Source organism: Dipteris shenzhenensis, chromosome 26 (genome assembly GCF_047967505.1).
Source record: "Dipteris shenzhenensis isolate YYH24624 ecotype China chromosome 26, Dip_SZ_1.0, whole genome shotgun sequence".
Lineage (NCBI taxonomy): Eukaryota > Viridiplantae > Streptophyta > Polypodiopsida > Gleicheniales > Dipteridaceae > Dipteris > Dipteris shenzhenensis.
In genome coordinates, this window is record NC_141621.1 from 49,179,838 (window position 1) to 49,202,792 (window position 22,955).

The following is a 22,955-nucleotide window of genomic DNA, read 5'->3' on the forward strand; positions in this document are numbered from 1 at the left end:
AACATACTCATAGAAACACTAATAATAAAAATGTCGGAGCCCATGGATAGGATGGACATTGTCGTATGGCATCAATGCGATGATCCTCAGGAGGCTAGCGGAGGGTTCGAGCACAAGGGGGAGCCCAATAGTGTATGAGACTACAATGGTATAAAACCTATGATAGAGCACTGTCAATGATCGGTGTGTGTGGTCCCCTGTGGTCTCCTAGTTGTGGCCCTACATCGACAAGTGCCTTGTCACCCCCGTCGACCGCCTCCGGTCTAGTGGACATGGAGGGAAGCATGATCTGTGCATCAACTCGTTGGTGAGTTTGTCATACTCTTGCTTTGGAGCTCGACCCCGCCATCTCCCTGGGGCTTGCTAGTATGTGTTGTCTAGCTGAAAAGACTCAGTTACCATGCTTTGAGTGGAGTCTAGCTGTACACACCATGATCTCACCTATGAGAGAGAGAGAGAGAGATGCATCAATCTTAGAGAGAGACAAAGGGAGAAGCATCAATTTTAGATGAAGTATGAGTAAGACAAGTTTAGTATTACAGTCTTTGTAATCTTTGATGATTACTCTCCCTTCATGGTAGACGGCCCATTTTCTCACTTTCCTCACTTCTTTAACTTTATTTTAACTCCATTGTTTTTGGCTTGTGTTTCGCTTGAGTGAGGTCATTTGACATTCGTAATTTTGTACCTTCCATCTTCTTGGCTTGTTTACGAAACTCAATCTTCCCATTGACTCGAATTTGACAACAACATGCTTTCTAACTTCATCAACTTTAAGTGATATTTGGTACAACTTTCTTTAGAATTATGAGACAAGTGTAGAAGAAACCTTTTCTATAAACATCATCCATTAGGAGACCCCATTCTGACATTAGGTGCCTTTCTCTTCCTCTCAATTTGTTCTTGAACTTGAAAGAATGGAAGCGGAAGGGAGATTTAATAATGACCTTGTCCTTTTTCCTCCACTACCAGAAGGGGATAGAGAGAGAGAACACCATCATCTCCTCCAGAAGAGGATAGTTTAGATCAGAGTTACACACATATAGAGTATGATAATCCACACACAGAATTACCTTCATATGTCCTTCAAGAACCTCTTGATAGGGAGTTTTCCTTTAGAAATGAAGGGAGAAACGAGTCCATCCAAGAGCAAGGCGCTGAGTTTACACCTTAACTCAAAATCCCATGCACATGGATTATAATCCAAATGCAAGAGGGAAAGAGGAGTCTCCCGTTGATCAGCTAATTTCTCAACTTAGCCATATGATTGAACAATCCATTTTAACAAAATTAGGGACTAATAGAGTGCTGAATTTTGGGGATGAAGATTTAAGTACCCCCTTGAAGAGAGCTAAATTCCAACCCCAAGAGAGAATACAATTCCCAAAATATGATAGAGCCAGAGAGGTGTATAAAATCCTTAAGTGGATTCGCCATTTTGAGCTATATTTTGCCCATCAAGATAAGACCGATCACGAGAAGCTTGCTCTTGCCACACTGCATCTACAGAAGGATGCTTTGATGTAATGGTCCTTATTACAAACGGAAAAAGAGCCTATTCTTCAATGGTCCAAGTTTGTAGAGCAGTTGAAGGTCGCTTTCATGACTCTAAGGCATGAAGAAGAATTGACCTTCCGTTGGGAAAGATTTAGGCAATTCGATAATGAGAGTAACATTGAATTCACAGCCAGGTTTTGCAAACTCTCTTTAGAGTTACATGAGAAGAGTGAGGATGATAGAAGGAAGAAGTATTTAGCAGCCCTAAGCCCGAAAGTGAGGGATGAGGTTGAAATATTCAACCCAACCACCCTAAAAGACCTCACTAAATTGGTTGAGATTGTTGAGAGGAAATTGAATCCTTGTAAACCCTTCAACAAAGGAAAGGAGAAAGCTATTGTACAAAATGTTAATAGCCAATCACGTCCTGGATGGATACCATTCCTTCCATGACTGACGATGAAAAGAAAAGGCTGATTAAGGAGGGTAAATGTTTCGGATGTAAGAAACATAAGCCAAGGCATCCAGGGCATAAATGTCCTACTCTATTAGCCAAAATTGGCAAGACTAATTATGTAAAAGGGAGAGGCAAAGCATCCAAGCAAGAGGGGTGAGGCTTCTACTTTCTCATCCCAGGAATGACAGTGAACATAGAACCAAGAGTAAATGCTATCCATTCAACCAACACTGGTGTATGGATTTGTGAATTAGAAAGAGAGTATATATAGAATGAATAGGGCTGAAACAGAAGAGTTGAAAAAAGAGAGTGATGATCTATACTTTCTATAGGCTAAGCAGTTCTCCATCGCAAAATCATCTATAACCAAGGTCTACGGTCTACCCAGTTTAAAGCATTTGGGTAAGAGAATTCGTTAATACTAACCAATTTGTTAAGAATAAGTTTCAGCTATTGAGCAAGTTATTGTGAAGAGATTTCAACAGCTTGGTATTTAGAAGAAGATTCTGAGCATGAGAGATATTAAAGAGGCACTGCAGTGGTACTTCAGCATTTTGAATATTCAGCATCAGGAAGAACCAGAACTTGAAGATGAGATCTAAGTTTTGATATATAAGAGATCGTGTACTATCAAGAGAAGACTATTTGCAGATTATGAAGAGGAGATGCAAATGCAGAAGTAAAAGAGAAAAGCATACGCAAGAGAAAGAGACAAGAGAGAATCCAAAAGAGAACATCTGCCCATTCAAGCAAGAGGGAGTGTCATGACCAAAGAAATCATTAATTCTTGATTAGTAGACATTTGAACATTATTATATATTATATGCCAATGGTGTACTATGTATTTATATTTATGATGGCACCGACCGAATTGTTATGGCAGTGGATCATCTCAGTAGATAGAACTAGTCGAGCTGGAGCCACTGCTTCAAACGGCATTCAAATTCTGCATTCATTGCACACATTTGCATTCTTGGGAATTCTGGTCCTTCAGCATTGTAGTACATGAGCCATAGTCTCGCACGAGGTATAGGTAAGTAAGAGTCTAGGATGCCGCATCTAACTGCAATATAGATGCCCCTAACTGGGGAACCGATGGCTTACTGTGGATCATCCGTGATAGAGAGAGAGAGAGAGAGCTTTATCAATGCCCGGGATCAAAAAGATCTATGAGACTAATAAATGGTGATGCATGAAGCACCTCCATCATTATTACAGAAGCATATATATTTCTTGTGTTAACATAGTATGGCCACAATTACATCAGTGTAAGAGTGAGTCTTTGGGCTTTGATTGAATTCCCTAATAAGAGCTTCCCCTCCCTATTAACAAGCCATTTGCCTAAGTGAATTTTGTTGCTTTTTGTTTAGGCTTATTCAAAGAGAGTTCTTCTCATATCCACACCTTGGTGCCCTTTAGTTTGAGAATCTACCTTTGGATCTATATCTTTGCTGTCATGTTTCTACAATAGATTCCAACATGTGACCCCTTTGATAAAACACACATGCCACATATATCATCATCATCCCATTCAATGCTGGGTATCCTTCTACTATGAGGTTCTTTAATTTCTCTTCTCTATCTCATTCTTCATCATACCATCCCACAATTTATAAAAAATATAGAAGGGCTGGATCTTGCTCTATGTGTTGTCCACTTCCACTATCATCTCTTCTTTCATTGACTCCATCTCTGTGTTGTTGATCATCTCCTGAATAGTACCAAGCAAGATGTGGTCGGGGAGGGGATTTTGTATTCCTCTTCTACGACTTCTTGCTTACCAGTACTCCACATTTCTTGAATTCTGCTGTGAGTCAAAGCTTGAGTTCCTTGTCATATTGTGTCCAATATATCTTTTCAAACGGGACTGGTGTAGGGGCTGAAGCAACAAATGAGTATCACTATTTCCATGTCAAAGTCAAAGCCTTCAGCTTAGAACACACCATTATCTCTGCATGTACCCTTCTATGACTTCTTGCTTACCACTCCACAATTCTTGAATTCTGCTGTGAGTCGAAGCTTGAGTTCTTTGTCATATTGTGTCCAGTATATCTTTTCAAATGGGACTAGTGTAGGGTCTGAAGCAACAAATGAGTATCACTATTTGCATGTGGGAGTTGAAGCCTTCAGCTTAGAACACACCATTATCTCTGCATGTACCCTTCTAATGTTGCCCCTTGCCTGGAAACCAAACCCCATATTGGGCAAGGGAGGCTGACACAGCTCAGGGTTCAGGAAGGGGATCCCCCCCCCCGAGCTGGAATGGAGAGCTGAGCAAAGCGGTACAGAGGCTGAGCGGGAGTTGTATGGAGGCTAAGTGAGGGCAGGGTATAGGGAGATACAAAGAGCTACGGAAATTTATAGAGAGAAAGAGAGAGAAAGAGAGAGAAAGAAAGAAAGAAAACAAAGTTTATTAACGTCTGCTAAAGACCGGTGGGTCTCTGAGACTGATAGAAAACCTGGTACAATGAGCAAAAGGGTGGAGCTACTAAGTGAGCAGCCTAACACAAAACAAGCGAGCATCCTACTATGAGAGAGAGAGAGAGAGAGAGAGACCCAAAACAAAACCAAACCAGACCAGACCAGACCCATCCCAAAAAAAGCACATGAAACAAAGGTAGAAGGAAAAAAGAAAACAAAGCATTTAACATCACCTTTTCCTCACCAACAGCACCCTTTAAACTTTGCCCAGAAGTATCTCCATTAATGTGTCCCTTACTTTTATCCCAAGCGATAACATGATGCACAACAGCAGGAGCTTGGCTTGATGCCAGCCCAATTCGAAGATTTGTTGAACCTGACAACAAAATCAACAGCAACAATTATATACGCACTTCAGCTTACCTAGTAGAAAAAGCATACTATTTTACAGTAAATATGGAGATCCAAAGAAAATCAACAGCAACAATTATATACGCACTTCAGCATACCCAGTAGAAAAAGAATACTATTTTACAGTAAATACGGAGACTCAAGTCACTTGCTGTTGTCACATGCATTCCCAGAATCTACATTCATGTCTATATATGGAATCCTAGGCGAAAACACTCTCCGTGTTTGCTTGCATATAAATGAACATGCAGACTATCCGAGCCCCTATCACTACAGTTCCTCCAACCCTCAAATGCCAAGCCATCCACAAGAAAAAACAGTGCCACGTCTCAAAGGTAAGTTTAACTTTATAAGCATTACATTGTCACCTCAGGCCTTATTTTTACCACTACCCCAGGGGTTTACTCTTGTTCATCATACCATACACATGTTAGAAATGACCCAACAGAGGGTACGCACAGCGGAAGACTGATAGAATTGCCCAAGAGCTCACACAGTGTGTGTGTGGGGTGTGGAATCATAAACTTCTTAAACTTATGTGCATAGAATAGATGTGTAGACTCATCAATAGACAATGAACCAGCCAGATAGACACCACCAAAATCATATATTTCTGTGCAAAGCTATGGACACAATACAAAAGAGATAGATCCAGAGTCCCACCAATGGTGTGGTCCTCTGATCTTACCACAAGGTACTCCTCCTATCTGCTAGATATCTCTAGAGTCGAGCCCGCGCGTGCTCCACCTCAAGCATAAGTAGACTTTCTGCGTCCGAAGATCTTCTCCACCTTGCTGTCTGGAAACCAGCCTAGGTGGGCTGCCACTCAAGCTCAGTCTGCAGCTCCTAGGGTCACCTTCACCTCCTGTGGGTAGGCCCAAGGTTAGCCTTCTTGCTGCTCCTGTCTGCTGTCAAAGGGCTGCTCCAGATGATGATTTATGAGGCCAAGGGGCCTCTCCTTTTATAGGGAACAAGGCCCTTTCAAATGGACCGACCAGCCAGCCCTAACTGGGCCAACTGGCCCGACCTGGTTGGCTCAGCCCAACCAGCCCCATTAGGGCCCTTTGCTGGCCCCTTCCAGTGGTCCAGCCCATAGGTCCCGCCCTCTTCCAGGTCGCAATCCTGCCCACAAGGCCCTCCTCTGCTCCTGCTATGCTGTGCCATGTGCCAGCTCTGCTTGCAGGTCATGTCCCTGCCTGTAGACACCCACTATGCTGCCATATAGAGGCTGTACTTGTCCGTACAGGTCCTTGCCTGTTCCGCCAGCCTCTGCCAGCTCTTGTGCTGCCCCGTCACCTGCTGTACTGCAGCCGTACCTGAGGTACAACTGTCCCACCATGTAGGCGCCTATTCTTGTGCCATTTGTTGCTTCTACCAGGCCCTTCCTTGGCACCTAGGTTCCATGGCTTTGTGCTGCCCACATGGCAGCCCATGTGCTGCCCATGTGGCAGGCCTTAGTTTACCTCCCCCATGCTCTCCTCATTTGGGGGCTTACAGATGGGGAGGTGACCTTTCCAACACCCTCTCTCACCGACACATCTCGGCCCAATGCCAACACGTCGATGACGATGCTCCAGTAACTCCCTGGTCATAGTCCTCTGGAACATTTTGTTGTCGAAATCTTTTCCTAGCTTTTCATCCAGTGGCACCTCCTCCACCAAGTCTGGTTCCGCTTCCGCACACCATCTTGGTACACAGGTCCATCTCTGGTAGCATCACCGCCTTTAGTCACGTTCCCGCCTTCGAACTCGAGCAATCCAACCGTCATGATCTTCCAGTTGTCCCCCTCATAATGAGTGAGAAACCTGGAGCCTTCCAAGCACCATGCTCTGAGGGCCTGTTTCAACCCATCCTTCCTTGGCAAGGTCTGCAACAAATGAATATCTCCAGATAGCCTGGACCATGAACTCTCACTGAGCTCTCAAGCAGGTACTCTTCTAGCTTCAGTACACTTTGTCCATCACCTTCCAACACTTTGTGGCTGAGATTTGAAGAAGCACCTACACTTCCCCTTCTGCCTTCGAAGAAGAATTCCTTCTAATCTCGCATTACCTGAGACAAATGAAGAGTAGAGTCTCTCCACGGCATGCTATAAAGGCTCACACGAAGAACATCAAGTACATACCAGATCGTCGTACTGCCTGTGTGCTTGATCTGAAAGCAAACCATGCACCTGATCGAGGCACCCACCAATAGTCTGTGTAATCCTGTACTGTCCCCTTCTGAAGTACAGCATCCATCTAAACATGAGACCCCAAGGCACTCCATGGAATCCACCCTCATGTCAGTGTCAACAGCCACGCACCTAGAAGATACCAAGCGCTCCATGTTGTCCGTCACCTTCACAAAGGTCTCTGACTCCTCGTCGACCCACATCTCAATGTCAGACATCCTCACCGTGGTTTCTATGTCAACACATCTGATCTCAGTAACACACGGAGATGTTACCAAGAACAACTCTTCAATTACCACATTTACTTTGGCCTTTGTATCACCCTCTGAATCTGAGTCGGACTCCTTCCTCTTGTTTTTCTAATCCGCCTTCTTCTTTCTGCAGTCCTTCGCAAAATGTCCTGTGTGTCACAATCGAAGCACTTTTCTTCTGCTTCCTCTTGGAAGTGTCCTCGTCATCAGAGTCGTTGCCACCATTAGGCTTGCCCTTTCCTTTACCAACGTAATCTTTCGCTAGCAACGCCTTGTCGTCTTTGCCGTTGTTGTAGGGCTTCTCCCTAGCTTCTTCCTGTAGCAATAATGGACCCAACTCCTTAAAAGTCAGAGGTTTGGTCCTCTGTCCTGTTGTCACAGTCGTTACAAAGCTTTTGAAACTCTAAGGTAGCCTCCTTAGTACCATCAAGGCCAAATGGCACGATTCCACCTTCTGACCAACTAATGCCAGTTGATCCCTCACCACCTTGACCTTCGTCAAGTGGTTATGTACCGAATCTCCCTCATCCATATCAAGATTGTAGAGCTGATGCTGAAGAAGCAAGATCCGGGATGTGTTGTCTGTCTCATACAGATCCTTCAAAGTGACCCACGCCTCTACTGACATCTCAACCCTCTGGATGTGAGGAAGCACAGAATCTGCCATAGTCCCTATGATCAATGCCAAGGCATGGGCATCTTTGTCTTCCCGAGCTTCGAGCTCCTCTCTGTCTACTGCCATGAGTATATTCCCCTGTCTATCCACCATGTCCTCCAGCTTCGCCTCCACTCCCGTTGTCAATTTCCACAGCTTCCAAGCCACTAAATGACTCCAAATCTTCACTTTCCAGATCGGGTAGTTTGTCCCGTGCAGTTTCCCAAACTCTCCAAAGTTAGGGATGGTGAAAGAAAGAAATTTGGGGGAGGAGGAAGGGAGAGAAGGAGCTGAAGAGGTGGACATCTCTGCTGCTAAACCACACAGCAAAGTCGATTAAACTCAATCTTCAGTAGACCAGAACTCTGAACACACCTGACTGAACCTAAGTCACCCTCCTCCTTGCAAGGGCACTGTCCTCCAGTCGTGAAATTCGATTCCCAAGAGCTTTTGAATCAAGGTCATCCTTCAGCAAGGTCCCTGCCTTCAGGCTCCAACACCTGTGAGCCTCCTACTTGGGCTCTAATACCATGTTAGAAATGACCCAACAGAGGGTATGCATAGCGGAAGACTAACAGAATTGCCCAAGAGCTCACACAGTGAGTGTGTGGGGTGTGGAATCACAAACTTCTTAAACTTATGTCCATAGAATAGATGTGTAGACTCATCAATAGACAATGAACCAGCCAGACAGAGAAACCACCAAAGCTATGGACACAATACAAAAGAGATAGATCCAGAGTCCCACCAATGGTGTGGTCTTGTGATCTTACCACAAGGTACTCCTCCTATCTGCTAGCTATCTCTAGACTCGAGCCCGCGTGCTCCACCTCGAGCGTAAGTAGACTTTCCGCATCCAAAGTCCACCTTGCTGTCTGGAAACCCCCAGCCTAGGTGAGCTCCCACTCAAGCTCAGTCTGCAGCTCCTTTAGGGTCACCTTCACCTCCTGTGGATAGGCCCAAGGTTAGCCTTCTTGCTGCTCCTGTCTACTGTCAGAGGGCTGCTCCAAATGATGATTTTTGAGGCCAAGGGGCCTCTCCTTTTATAGGGCACAAGGCCCTTTCAAATGGACCGACCAGCCAGCCCTAACTGGGCCGACTAGTCCGACCTGGTTGGCTGGCCCAACTGACCTCGTTGGCTCAGCCCAACCAGCCCCATTAGGGCCCTTTGCTGGCCCCTTCCAATGCGGGGGGTCCAACCCATAAGTCCCGCCCTCTTCCAGGTCGCAATCCTGCCCAAAAGGCTCGCCTCTGCTCCTGCTATGCTGCGCCATGTGCCAGCTCTACTTGCAAGTCGTGACCCTGCCCTATTTGCTGCCGTATAGAAGCCGTACCTCCCGCCATCTTTTGTGCCTCTGCCAGCTCTTGTCCTGCCCCGTCACTTGCTGTACTGCAGCCGTACCTGAAGTTCAACTATCCCGCCATGTAGGCACCTATTCTTGTGCCATTTGTTGCTTCTGCCAGGCCCTTCCTAGGCAGCTGGATTCCATGGCTTTGTGCTGCCCATGTGGCAGCCCCTTCAGGCCTTGGTCTACCTCCCCCATGCTCTCCTCATTTGGGGGCTTACAGATGGGGGAGGTGACCTTTCCAACAACACATGGATATGGTGCTTGGATAATGTGATATGGTCTAGAGGTATTCAATGCTATGATGAAGTCATTTACTCTTCGCCACCAATAAATTAAATGCAACAATAACAGATCAAAAGAAAAAACCCACCCCTGAATTTACTTAAGGCAACTTCTATATAGAACCTTCTCTTCTTGAATTGTAAAAGTTTTCTCTAATGTGAATGAGATTGTCTACTCACAACTGACTACTCTCTCTAGTTGCCTTCAGATGAAACTTGAAGAGTGTAAGAGCACTTCAATCTTAAAGGATTGCTAAGTCATACTAAGCTGCAGGCAATTAGGGTTCAGTTAAACTAGCTAGAAGCTCTCAAAACAACAATCCATAGGCTGGGTAACCCAGGTCCGAGAGCTTTGAGTTTAAGTGCATCTATCAAAGAAGCGGGGAGCTCGCCAAATGCACCCACTTGGCTAAGATACATTGACAATTTATCCTTCTTAAAATCCTCTCTGCTCATCCTTTCCAACTCTATCCAAAGTTTCTCATCACTTCAACATCTTGTTGCGGATTCTAGCACAACCATTTGGGCTTCAAAAGAAAGGTTGTTGCATGGAGAGGAGAATGAAGCATTCCCATCTCAATTCTGCAATCTCTCTTATTTATTCATACATTGTGGCTCCATTGATTCCCCTTGTTATCATTTCTTTTCAATTCTCAAGTGTTCGATTGATACCTTCATAGATCACACCAAGGCATGCACTTATCCTTGTCCACCAATCATAACATGAGCATGATAGGCCAACACACTTTCACATACTTTTCCTTCGCGTCCCAAAGTGATCCTTATTGTTTTTGTATATAGGAATCATGGAGCATGCCAAGATTGTCATGGATGTTGATGTTTTAGTATTTGTCAATGATATGACCTTGACGCACGAGGGAAAAGATTATGCCCCAAAGGACTTCCCGTAACGGAGTGCACTTAAGACCACTAAGAGAGCTTGGTTCTTGGTCGAAAAAAAAAGAGAAGCTGTTCTTAGTGATGACAAAGAGGTATTTCAAGGAACATGAGGAGCCATGGGGTGCAACTTTTGAAAACCGCAATATGCTTCAAGGGGTCACTATGCTCGGAATCACAATAAAGAAGGACAACACTTTAGTCACAATTTACGCCACGTCTAGAACTGGCAATAGACAGTTTGTTCTATCCAAGAAAGATGCAAAGCACTTTGTGATGCCTCGAATAAAATGTGTCAATAGGGCCAGCAAAGATAAGATTTTCAGACCAACTCCGAATATTTAATTGTCAAAGGAGCTCACCCTCCAAAGTATAAAAAGCCAGGAAAAAGAGGAAATGGGCTGCTTGCAAAGAAGGGCAAACTACTCTTATCAGAGAATTCAACTCTAAGCCCCAAAGACTCTCGGTCTTAAAACTGATGTAACAATGGCCATACTATGTCAGTACAAAGAAATAGATAAATGCCTTATGCACTCCCATTTTAGGGATTTTATGTAAGATGGCTTTTTAATTTCTCATTGTTAAAAGAGAAGGGGAAGAAAAGATAAATCACAGATTTACTATCAAAGCAACAAATGGAATCGTACATAGGAAAAGGCCTGAAAAGCTTGCTAATGGGAAGGCCGAGACACAAAAGGGCTAGTTACTAGTAGCATAAATGTTGACATGGGAGGCAAAAGACAAAGAAAATGCTTACCAAGCTTATGAATAGGACTAGAAGAAGGATTCCCATCAGATTGGCAAATAAATAGGATTGCCGATCCATAAGGGGGGAGATAGCAAGATAGCAAAGAATTTTGGAACAAGCATGGTGAGCAGCCTAACGACAAAGCTTTATGGCACTATTCTTGAGCAAAAAATCAGCAGTTGCGCGAGGAAGACTCTGAAAGAGATTCGGAGTCATAAGAGAAGATATCTTTTGCATCATTTTCAACAAAAGGTGTATCTTTACACCACCTCTACGTTGATTGCAACAACTCTTGAATTATCATGTAAAAGTTATTTAATTTAATTAATAAATAATAAATTTAAATTAATCAGTAACAATCATGAAATTATTTAATAAATAATTATTAAGAAAGTACTAAGTAATAAAAATGATATAATAATCTTTTGAAAAAAACAAAGATTAAGAAGTAGGATCACCAAAGACTCTATGATTTCTGTCCATCCATAGAGTCCAAAGTGCCCAGTAGCGCACCCAAACAAAAAATAAATCAAAACCCTGTCTAGTGGGATGAAAACCATATAACCAAAAGAACCTGCCAAAAGTAACAGTAGGAAATCTCGCTCAAAGCCCTTGAAGAATGAGAGCGAGGAATGTTAGAATTATAGATATAATTCAGCAATGACCAATGTAATTTAATAAGCTAGTTAGGGGCACTTTTCCCTCTTTAAGAGGTTTTTCCCCTTAACCGCAGTTAGTTCACTAACTATGGTTAGTGACTACTAAGGTTTGTCACTAGGACAAAACCTTATCTTTCACTCTTTGAGTTGTACTCTTTACACTCTTCTATTGCAACTCAACTCTCAACCTTTCAGCTCTCAAGCTCTCACTCTCTTGCTCTCTCTCTCTCTCTCTCCAATCTCTCACATTTGGTATCAGAGCAATTGATTCTGCTTCCTACTTCTTTCTCGTTCAGCTCCAGCCTACAGCCCACGCTCTTGCTGCTACCTTCCGTACCTTCAGTACCTTGCAGTACCTGCTACCTGCCGTACCGTACCCTGCCGTATTGCTCCTACTGCATCCGTACCTTCAGTACATGCGTGGTCGTCGTACAGCTCGTCGTCCGTACAAGTGAAGCAACGTAAATTCTGCATCTCCATTCCGTACAGCAAATCTTCAGCCGTACAGTCTGTCGCCAGACTGTACGGTTCGCCGTACAGTTCTGTACCTACGCGTACGGTTCGCTGTCACCATCCATACATGCGCGTACAAGCCGTACAGCAGGTCATTGTCCCTGCTTCCGTACTGCTTCCGTACAGGCTCTGCTTCCGTACAGATTCTGATTTCGTACAGCCTGCGTCATCACCGTACGATTCTGTGTAACTGTTCGTACAATCTATACTCAGTCGTACATTCGTACTTGGTCGACTGTACTCACTGTACCAGCAGATACTTGCAGTTCTTTGCTGTCATTTGGGTATTTTCAGGTTCACAGTTACTTGCGAAGCAAACATTGCAGACAAATCTACAGATTTGGTCTGAAATTTGGGGCTTTTGATCAGAAATTGCAAATTTGGGGCTTTTAGTGAATTTGCCCCTTCCTGATTGCAATTTCAAGCTCGAAATTTGGGGCTTTCAGTTTTGCATTACAATTTCTTGAAGAAATTTGGGGATTTTGTGATTACACTGCAATTTTGCAGTAAAATTTGGGGCTTTTACAGACAGAGGGCAATTCTTGCAACATTTGGGGCTTTTGATCAATTTGCCCCTTTCTGGTTGCAATTTCGGGCCTATTTTGGGGCTTTTGTGTTGGGAGAGCAATTTCTGGAGATTTCAGTTCATACTGCCTTTCTTGAAGTGTTTTGCAGCACTTTTGGCAGATTCTCGAGAGTTTTTGATGCTTGGACAGATTTCTGATAGTGCAAGTACAAGAATCTGAGTTGCATTTACAGCCAATGCTTGGCTGTGTTTTTTGGGAGTTGTGCGTTTCATTCCCAGTAAGGGAATTCAGTTTTGTATCTGCTTAAATCTCTTTCTCAGATATGGCCCAGCAAAATCAGAATGACTTCCAGTTCGGTGGTCTTTCACAGGAAGACAAGTTGGATGGTACCAACTACTCCCTTTGGAGTTTTATGGTATGCAATATTCTGATTTCTCGCAATTTATGGGATTATGTGAATGGGGGTGAGATCCGACCAGCAAGTATGGCACCTAATACCCCTCCTCAGCAAGGAGGTGGAAGAGGTCGTGCACAGGGTGCAGCTGCAGAACAAGTTGTTGGTGCAGCTATAGCCACTACTCCAGAGCAGAAGAGATGGGATTCACGGGATGCCTTAGCTTTGTCATGCATCTCTCTTTCAGTGAAAAGATTTATCATTCCGCATATCCGGTCGTGTAAGACCTCGAAGGCAGCGTGGGATATTTTAGAAAGCATGTATGCAGCCCGGAATGATGCAAGGGTATCTTTCTTGAAAAGAGAGTTAAGTAATACACATATGGAAGAGGGTAACTCCATGTCAGTCCACCTCACAAAGCTACAGGATCTCAGAGAGCAATTATTAAACATAGATGAGATTATTCCTGATTAAGAGATGATTAAAATGCAGGCCTAGATGTTGAGATTCCACTCACACAGGAAATGGCAAAATGAAGACGTCGGAGTAGACAGAGATTTACCACAGCTTCAAAAGTTCACGGAACTGGAAGCAGCTTCTCAAGTCTGGATCCACTGGGAGTGTCAAAACTGCAAATGGTGCAAATACAAACAAAGAGTTCATAATCCCTTGACACTCCAATTGGTCTGAGCAAGGAGACTTCTTGATAGTGGAGGAATTGAGTCTTATCTCAGCTTTCATACCTCGCTGAACTTATCATTGAGGGGGAGTGCAAATCCTCTCACTTTTCATGAGTTGATAGGACTTCTGCTTCAGGAAGAGCAGACCAGGAAAAACTTGGCTTCACGTGCAGGTGAACAAGCTATGCTCTCAAAGTTTAAATCAAAAACAAAGAGACAGGCAAAGACATCAGTAAATCAGCCTTCCAGTGGGTCAGGACAGCCTTCACAAAAGGCTAAAAATGATGCAAGTAAGCCCAAGAAGAAGGGTTTTTGTCACTACTGCAAAAAGCCAGGTCATCACATTGCAGAATGCAGGAAAAGGCTTGCAAAAGAGAAGAAAAACAGCTCCGGAATGGCTGTTTCAGATTCAGCTCCTCATGCATCTGACAGTGGGGATGCTGCAGCCAACTTTGTTGGACAGGATTATGCCTTTTTATCTTGCATTTCAAATTCTAGGCTGGCTGCTCCAGATGCTCGGGATAGTACAGCCACTTGTAATGATGATACATATGCATTTTTTACTTGCAGTTATGACTCTTCTACGGATGAGGATGACAAATGTGCTGTCCGAGACAGGGAAGATGATTATGCATTAAGATTATCTAGTACTCTGCTGCGTGGGCTTTTTCAGCTTGATCTTTTTGAGAAAAGAGCAGCCCATGCTCTTGCAATTTCTACCCCTACTGCTGCCATGCAGAATGCAGAATTATGGCATGCCCGATATGGCCACATGCATTACAACAGCTTGATGACACTTCAAAAGCATTCTATGGTTGCTGCGTGGGCTTTTTCAGCTTGATCTTTTTGAGAAAAGAGCAGCCCATGCTCTTGCAGTTTCTACCCCTACTGCTGCCATGCAGAATGCAGAATTATGGCATGCCCGATATGGCCACATGCATTACAACAGCTTGATGACACTTCAAAAGCATTCTATGGTTGCTGCGTGGGCTTTTTCAGCTTGATCTTTTTGAGAAAAGAGCAGCCCATGCTCTTGCAGTTTCTACCCCTACTGCTGCCATGCAGAATGCAGAATTATGGCATGCCCAATATGGCCACATGCATTACAACAGCTTGATGACACTTCAAAAGCATTCTATGGTTGATGCATTGCCACCTCTTGAGATACCTCCTCCACATGCCTGTGAAGGGTGCATTTTAGGCAAGATGCATAGATTCCCCTTCAAAAATTTTGGTTCAGTTAAAGCTGTCCGCAAATTACAGCTTATACACAGTGATGTCTGTGGTCCCATGAGGACTCCATCATTGGGTGGTCATCTCTACTTTGTTACCTTTATTGATGATTACTCCAATTTCACTTGGGTCTTTGGGCTGAAGCGCAAATCAGAAGTGTTCATGGTGTTTAAACACTTTTCAGCCATGGTTGAAAATGAAACCGGACTCAAGATACAGACATTGCGCACAGATAGAGGTGGGGAATACTTGTCTGCAGATTTTGATGCTTTTCTGAAAGGCAAGGGTATTGTGCATCAGCTCACAGTGAGGCTGACCCCTCAGCAAAATGGCAAAGCTGAGAGGAAAAATAGAACTCTCATGGAGATGGACAGATGTATGCTGAAAAGCAAACACATGCCTCACAAATTCTGGCTTGAGGGTCTGATGTGTGCCAATTACATTTTGAATAGGGCTCCCACTAAGGCTTTAAAAACAAAAACTCCCTATGAGGTCTGGAATGGGAGAAAGCCTTCAGTGGATCATTTCCGAGTCTTAGGGCTCCCACTAAGGCTTTAAAAACAAAAACTCCCTATGAGGTCTGGAATGGGAGAAAGCCTTCAGTGGATCATTTCCGAGTCTTTGGATGCCTTGCTTATGCTCATGTGCCAGTTGAATTTAGGCACAAGTTGTCAGATAAAGCCATTAAGTGCATATTTGTTGGGTACAGTGCAGAAAGCAAGGGGTACCGTCTCTACAATCCTGCTACACGCAAGATCATTGTCAGTAGAGATGTGATCTTTGCAGAAAATTCAGCTCACACTCAGGCTGAATTTCAAATGCCTTCTTCTTCAGAGGATGTCTTTGAGGGGTTGCTACCCATTGCCTTGGGTTCCCCTGCTGATATTTTTGATGCAAATCAGAATTTACAGCCACCTCCCGATGCTTTAGTTCCGCCGCAGGATGTCTTGCCACCTCCACAGGCAGTGGAACAGGTGGTGCAGCAAGAAATTGCAGACATACATGCAGCAAAAACAGTCCCAAACTGGCTGTTACAGACTCTCAGGGAGAGTAAAATTGATGCTCCGTTACCTAGCAGGACTCGCAGTGCAGCAAGGCACATGGAAGGTGCTAATTCAGTGGAATCAGCATATGCAGATACTCTTCTTGATGAGGAGGAGCCTGCCACATTCGAAGAGGCAAAGGACAATGTGCATTGGATGAATGCCATGCACGATGAGTTGCAGTCCATTGAAAAAAATCACACTTGGGATGTTGTCGACTTGCCACCAGGTAAACATGCCATTGGGACACGATGGGTTTTCAAGGTCAAACGGAAGCCAGATGGCTCCATTGACAGATACAAGGCAAGGCTGGTTGCTAAAGGCTATGCTCAGAAAAAGGGCATAGATTATGAGGAGACATTCGCTCCTACATCCCGGATGACCACCATCCGATCAGTTATTGCAATGGCTGCACATTTTGAGTGGAATGTTCATCAGTTGGACAGAAAAACAGCCTTCTTAAATGGAGACTTGCTGGAAGAGGTGTATGTCAAACAACATCCAGGCTTTGAAATTACAGCAAATGCACTTCAAGTATGCAAGCTAAATAAAGCTTTGTATGGGCTGAAACAGGCCCCTCGTGCATGGTATGCCAAGATTCATGCCTTTTTGACCAGCAAGGGGCTGCACAATAGTCCTACTGAGAGCACCCTCTACATCAAGATGGATGGGAGGGAAATTTTAGTCATCCTTCTTTATGTTGATGACTTACTGCTCACAGGGTCCAAAGAAGACAAAATTGCAGATTTCAAAGCTGATTTGCAGACCAACTTTGACATGTCAGATTTGGGGCTGCTTCACTTTTATTTGGGGATCCAGACGTGGCACTGTTATGTCTCAGTCCAAGTATGTGCAGAAACTCTTGGACAGATTTGACATGCATGATTGTAAGCCCATAGCCACTCCCATGGAGCCGGGGCTGAAACTCACAATGCATGATGCAGGAGAATTAGTTGATGCCACACTTTACAGTCAGGCTGTTGGATGCCTCATATATCTCTGCAACACTAGACCTGATATTCAGTTTGCAGTATCTCAGGTGAGCAGGTACATGCACAGCCTAAAAACTATGCATTGGCAGGCAGTTAAGCGCATCTTCCGTTATTTGCAGGGCACGAAGTCTTTTGGCTTGCTATGTCCCAGGGGGGGTGACTTGCAGATGCATGCCTACAGTGATTCAGATTGGGCTGGTGATTATGACACTAGGCAGTACTAGTGGCAATTGTTTCTTTTTGGGTAAATCTTGCATTTCCTGGCTAAGCAAGAAACAATCTACAGTGGCTACCTCATCATGTGAAGCTAAGTACAGGGCAGCTTTCACAGCAACAATTGAATGTGTCTGGCTGCGACGTCTATTTGCTGATCTTCATCTGTCTTTGGAGGGTCCTTCTCCAACTCTCACTGATAGTCAGAGTGCCATTGCAGTGGCAAAGAATCCAGTGTTTCATGCTCGCACGAAGCACATTGAGGTTCACTATCACTACGTCAAAGAGAAGTTGCATGCAGGAGAGATCAGTATGATCTTTGTGTCCACACATGACAACGTTGCAGATATTTTCACCAAAGCACGACCACGTGAAAAGTTTGAGGCATTTCGCAGTGCCCTGAATTGATCAGCCTTGTACATGACATTGGCACTACAGGGGGGTGTTAGAATTATAGATATAATTCAGCAGTGACCAATGTAATTTAATAAGCTAGTTAGGGACACTTTTCCCTCTTTAAAAGGTTTTTTCCCCTAACCGCAGTTAGTTCACTAACTATGGTTAGTGACTACTAAGGTTCTGTCACTAGGACAAAACCTTATCTCTCACTCTTTGAGTTGTACTCTTTACACTCTTCTATTGCAACTCAGCTCTCAAGCTTTCAGCTCTCAAGCTCTCACTCTCTTGCTCTCTCTCTCTCTCTCTCCAATCTCTCACAAGGAAATCACAAGTATGTGGACAATGCCAGAAAATGTAAGGCACACATTCAGCAAAATATAAACATCTATGGCAAACAGCCGGGGCAATATGTCTATGCGCGAGTAACTGCCCAGATGGGAAAATTCCAAGTAGGACTCACCAAAGGAAAAGTTGTTGCTGAAGAGGGACTTTATAATGCCAAAGGAGACTCCGCCGCTTTCTCCACCACTTTGATGGGCGATCCATATGCCAAACAGAATTAGCTCTGTCAGAAACCAAGGACGGAGGTAACAACACTTTATACAGAGAAGGTATTGTGATATGTGATAGCTTCAAAGGACGGGCTGAAGAAGAGGAAGAATGGAGAGTCCAATCCTCAAGCCTATCCTGAATTTCCAAACGAGGTACCGGCAAGAAAGATTGAAGCATTTCTGGAATTTTGTGCCATAAAGAACGATAATGAGCTCCCAAACCATACTTACTAGCAGCCGCAGAAAAAGATAAAAGAGTGCCATCATACTGAAGTACATCTGCTACAGAAGCAATACCTTTAAAAGATATAAAATAAGAACGCCTGGGTTCTTGTATAGCCAAAGGAGGGTGGAATACTTTGGACCAATAAATATTCTCAGCCCTCAAGGAATTTCCCAACAAAGAATCCTTGCCATTCCATTCCAAGTGGGATAAAATATGCTTCCAATCAAGAAGCAAACGAGAGACAAAAGGGCAGCCTATGATCTTGCCTTGAATGGAGCCAACTAGAAAATCCCATTGTGTAGGCTGCCAATGCCCAAAAGTTGCTTCTAAATGCAAGTTCTGAGGGTTCCCTACTTCTCCTTTCTCTCCTTTCTAGTTCCTGGGTCATGTGTACTCTTTCCATCGCCAGAACCTCTCTTTTCTCTCAGATTTCTAGTTCATCTTGGATCTTTTTCTGGTTTTTTCTCTTTTCCTTCTCCAGAACCTATATTTTCCTCTCTCTAAAACCCTAAATATCTCTTTCCTCTTCTTCTCGTTGCAAATACACTATTTTCTTCTTCTTTGTGGGACTATTTTTTCTCTTTTATCACTTTACAAGTACCCCCCTTTTTGGTTTCCATCTTCTTTAGAAGACATGGCTGAATATTCTTATGGAAAAACTTTTCAAAAGGATCGATCGGCTCAATGCAAAAAGCAAAAGCAGGCTGAGGGTCAGCATGACCCCATGCATGATTCTGTTGAAGCACAATTGGTTTATGATGTCATGCACGAAGGATTTGCAGACACAAGGAAATAGTGGAAGGACTCTGTTCCATCGGTTGGTCTCATGGTTGAAGTGAATGAAATTGTGGATCCGGTTAGAGAATATGCCAAAAATGCAGTCATTTTATTTTTCCCAGGTCGGATGCCACCTGCTGCAAAGGTAGGCAACTGGTTGACCTGAACACTAGCTGGCTCGTTTGTTCGTAAGGTACACTATGCAGCCAGAGGCTTTTTTGAGGTCATTATGGTAGATGAGATTCACAAGCAAATGCTTTTGGAACATTCGCCACTCTTTTTTGGGCAGCAAATGGTGCACGTTTTGCCACGGTCCCCCACAAGGGATTATTAGGCTTTGATTCGACATCGATGTCCAGTCTGGGTTGAAGTTGTAGACTTCCCGCAATGCATGGCTTCACTCCTGCCTAAAATTGCAGCAACTTTAGGCAAAGTGGTTTGCCCACCGTGGCCTAACGGCAACTCTAATCGATTTTGCATTCTCTGGGATACTGATAATCCCACACCGGAGACTTATTCAGTCACGGTGAACAATGTTAACATGGGAAGTGCATTTTATAAATTGAAATGGGGATTATTTGCAAGGGCTTGTTTTGAATGTAAAAAATTTAGGCACATGGCTTCGCAGTGTCCAATGATTCAGCATAAAATGCCTCCTGCTACTTTGCCTGCTCAGATGCCCAATAAGGATGCTCCTACCTCTATTGGAAATAAAAATAAAGGTAATAGACAGTCTTTTGTGAATCAGGATAAAGGCAAAGCTCCACTTGTTTCAAATGGGAGTGCTTCTTCCCCTTCGCTTCCTGCTATTCAACTCTCAGCAAAAGGACCAAAACTCCAATTGATGGATGGCAAAGTCCAAGAAAAGTTATTTCTGTTCAACGACCTCCACCCCCTCGCACTTGGAATGGTGCTTCTTCTAGTGGAAATTCCCTAGAGGTCAACTCAGAAATTGGAATCACATGGGCTGCAGTGATAGCTAGCAGAATCCTCTTCCCTGAAAAAGAGGTTGCTGCATTGTTGTCCAAGGCGGATGTTCCTTCTCAGGGAAGAGGCCCTGTGACCCGGAGGTAGAAATGCAGGGTTAACATCCTGAAGGTTGCTGCTGTACATAACTATTTTTTTTCCTATAAATTTCTGTAAATATGCTTGCTCATATCAAATGCCTTACCTTAAATGTTCAGGGGATGTGCAACAGTAGGAAATGAAAATCTGTGTGGCTGTATACTACACCTGGATTGATCACTACAATATCTGATCCTCTTTCAGCAATCAATTGTGATGGAACCATGGATTTGTAGTTATCCTGTTTCAAACAGTCAAGAGGGTGTTAATGGGTGTCAATGTCAGATCTTATCTTTATATCAAATACAAAGAGACAGATAAATGCATAAATTAAGGTGCTTGTGCTTGCTGTGTCAAGTCCATGACATCATATTTTCATGATCGTATGACTAGTTTTACCCTTTATGAACCCTTAAAAACATTGTGAGACTTTTGATCCTTATTGCAACTGCTACCTCTCCACAATTGACCTATATATTTTACATTGCTGATTTCCTCCATATTCCCCACTACCTTAGAGTTTCTAATTCATAGGTACTTGCATACAGAATGTTGTCCATCAAGATAACATCTCATGTTTAGGCACTTGCGAAGGGAAAGGATCCACGAGATCGAGTTCACATCAACTGAAACTTTGTGCATTCTCTATTTAATCCTGATCGAAAGGAAGTGTGGGAAAAATGGTAGTCCCCTACAGATTCTCAAAGATTTTCTGCTTCAATTTAGTGAAGATACATACCACACTCAACAGATAAGGCTAAATGAAATTTTAGAAAGCCCTACTTACCATCTTGGTTTGATAAAGTTCAAGGATAGATGCTGCTGCAACCTATACAACAAATACAAAGGCCAGGCACCATCATTAGAGCAGCTGTGCTTACGAGGATTGGCATTCCTAGCAAAAGACTATTTCTTTCAACACAAAATTCATCACCTCTTCATCCAATTTCTCCTATACTATAGACATTTCATGAATAAATTTAAAGCAGACATGATTGCTTATGTATAAACGAGAAGGAGGGCAAAGGCCGTCCACCTACCTGGCAGCCCCCTCCCACTCCCTGCCTTGATCCCTTGCTCCCTACACCTCAAATCTGCCTCCAAACAGCAGCAGCAGTTCAGCATACTTCTCTCCGAGAGGTTGAGCCAGAGGTTAAACATAGCTCTATGCAAGGCGAAGAGTCAGGGGAACAAGATACAGATAGAGCTGATTCAGTTTCCAGGGGAAGCAAAAGGCCATAGATGACTGACACACAAGTAGAGAGCAACAGGGACAACTAATTGGACGTTTAGCACATGCTGTAATGGAGGCAAAAAGGGGAATCTGGCATTGTTGACTTGAAATGAAGACCCAGCAATGAAAATAGGACATATCAGATCTGATCATTTTGATTTGGTGAGGAATGGTTTTCCTTCCATTAAGGTAAATCCTATTCTATATCGCTGGATACAGAAATTGGGAATATCTTTTCATTTGGTCGTCAGGCTGTTCAACAAAGATTGTTTGGCAGGTGAACAATGCAATTGGAAACAAGAAACATGATACCTTGCAGCATATGCATGTTTCAAAATTGCCAAGAATTCTATTGAGAATCTTAACCTTCTTAGAGACTGATGATAGTCAAAGCATAGAATCAGTAGCAGCATATTACAATTTTGGTAGTGTTTCCTCTGAGAGAGGTTGCATACAATGTGTGCCATATAAAGACTTGTTCAATAATTTTTGTAGAAACATCGTATTAGAAGCGTTAAGAGTAAGAAAGAGAAGAGCCGAATGTGTACCTACGGAGAGGAATTTCTTTCCAAATCAATCTCTCTCTATAGTGCATAGCTGAAGGCAAACGAAATACCTGATAAGGACTCAAGACGTAGACTTCAAAGCAAGACGTCCATTAATGGCTTCATCTAGGAAATGGGATCCACCGCCAAATGGCAAAGGTGTGGGTTTAGATTTGATCAGAATCGGAGATGGAACGGGAACAAGGAGGCTATGATGAACGGAATCGTGTTACAGAAGACGAAATAGAAAAAAGGCTGCCATGGCTGCTAGAAAGAAGATTGGCGTACAGTCATGGCCGGAAAAGATATTTCTCCGTCTCTTGCAAGGAGGCCAGTGATCAAACTGGCGAGTTGGACATGGCCAAATTCCCTTGATACAACACCATTGCCTCCAAAAATTTCAAAACAAGCGGCGCAGTGCTAACAAATAAAAAATTCGTAATTGTTTCTCACTCACTTAAGCCTTGTAAATAAATTGTTGTGAGCTAGCATACATGTTACACTAAGTGACCCCCCTTCCTTTTAAACAAGGTGAATGACATTCATCATGCCTCCTTGGGAGGAGAGATTCACTTGTACATAAATTGTTGTGAGCTAGCATACATGTTACACTAAGTGACCCCCCTCCTTTTCAACAAGGTGAATGACATTCATCATGCCTCCTTGGAATGAGAGATTGAATGTTTTTTTTCGAGAGAGAGAGAGATTGAATGTTAACTATATAATGCCACTTATGTAGAAGAAGAAGAAGAAGAAGAAGCACA

At 43.5% G+C, this 22,955-nt stretch overlaps 1 protein-coding gene across 4 annotated transcripts in view; it reads right to left on the reverse strand.

Moving 5' to 3' along the window:
* The window catches only part of ARP9 (actin-related protein 9), an 89,077-nt gene extending 66,390 nt beyond the window's left edge, over positions 1 to 22,687 (reverse strand). For 2 of the 4 annotated variants that reach the window (XM_087397768.1, XM_087397767.1), the window contains exons 1-5: positions 22,263 to 22,687; positions 21,453 to 21,506; positions 21,200 to 21,241; positions 20,581 to 20,653; positions 4,609 to 4,751 (exon numbers count right to left, since the gene is read on the reverse strand). In XM_087397768.1, coding sequence (XP_087253894.1) covers positions 4,609 to 4,751; positions 20,581 to 20,653; positions 21,200 to 21,202 — 219 coding nt within the window. In that variant the 5' untranslated portion in view covers positions 21,203 to 21,241; positions 21,453 to 21,506; positions 22,263 to 22,687. The remainder of the gene's footprint in view (positions 1 to 4,608; positions 4,752 to 20,580; positions 20,654 to 21,199; positions 21,242 to 21,452; positions 21,507 to 22,262) is intronic. The other 2 variants (XM_087397765.1, XM_087397766.1) reach the window with 2 other exon arrangements.
* Between the last annotated feature and the right edge of the window lie 268 nt (positions 22,688 to 22,955).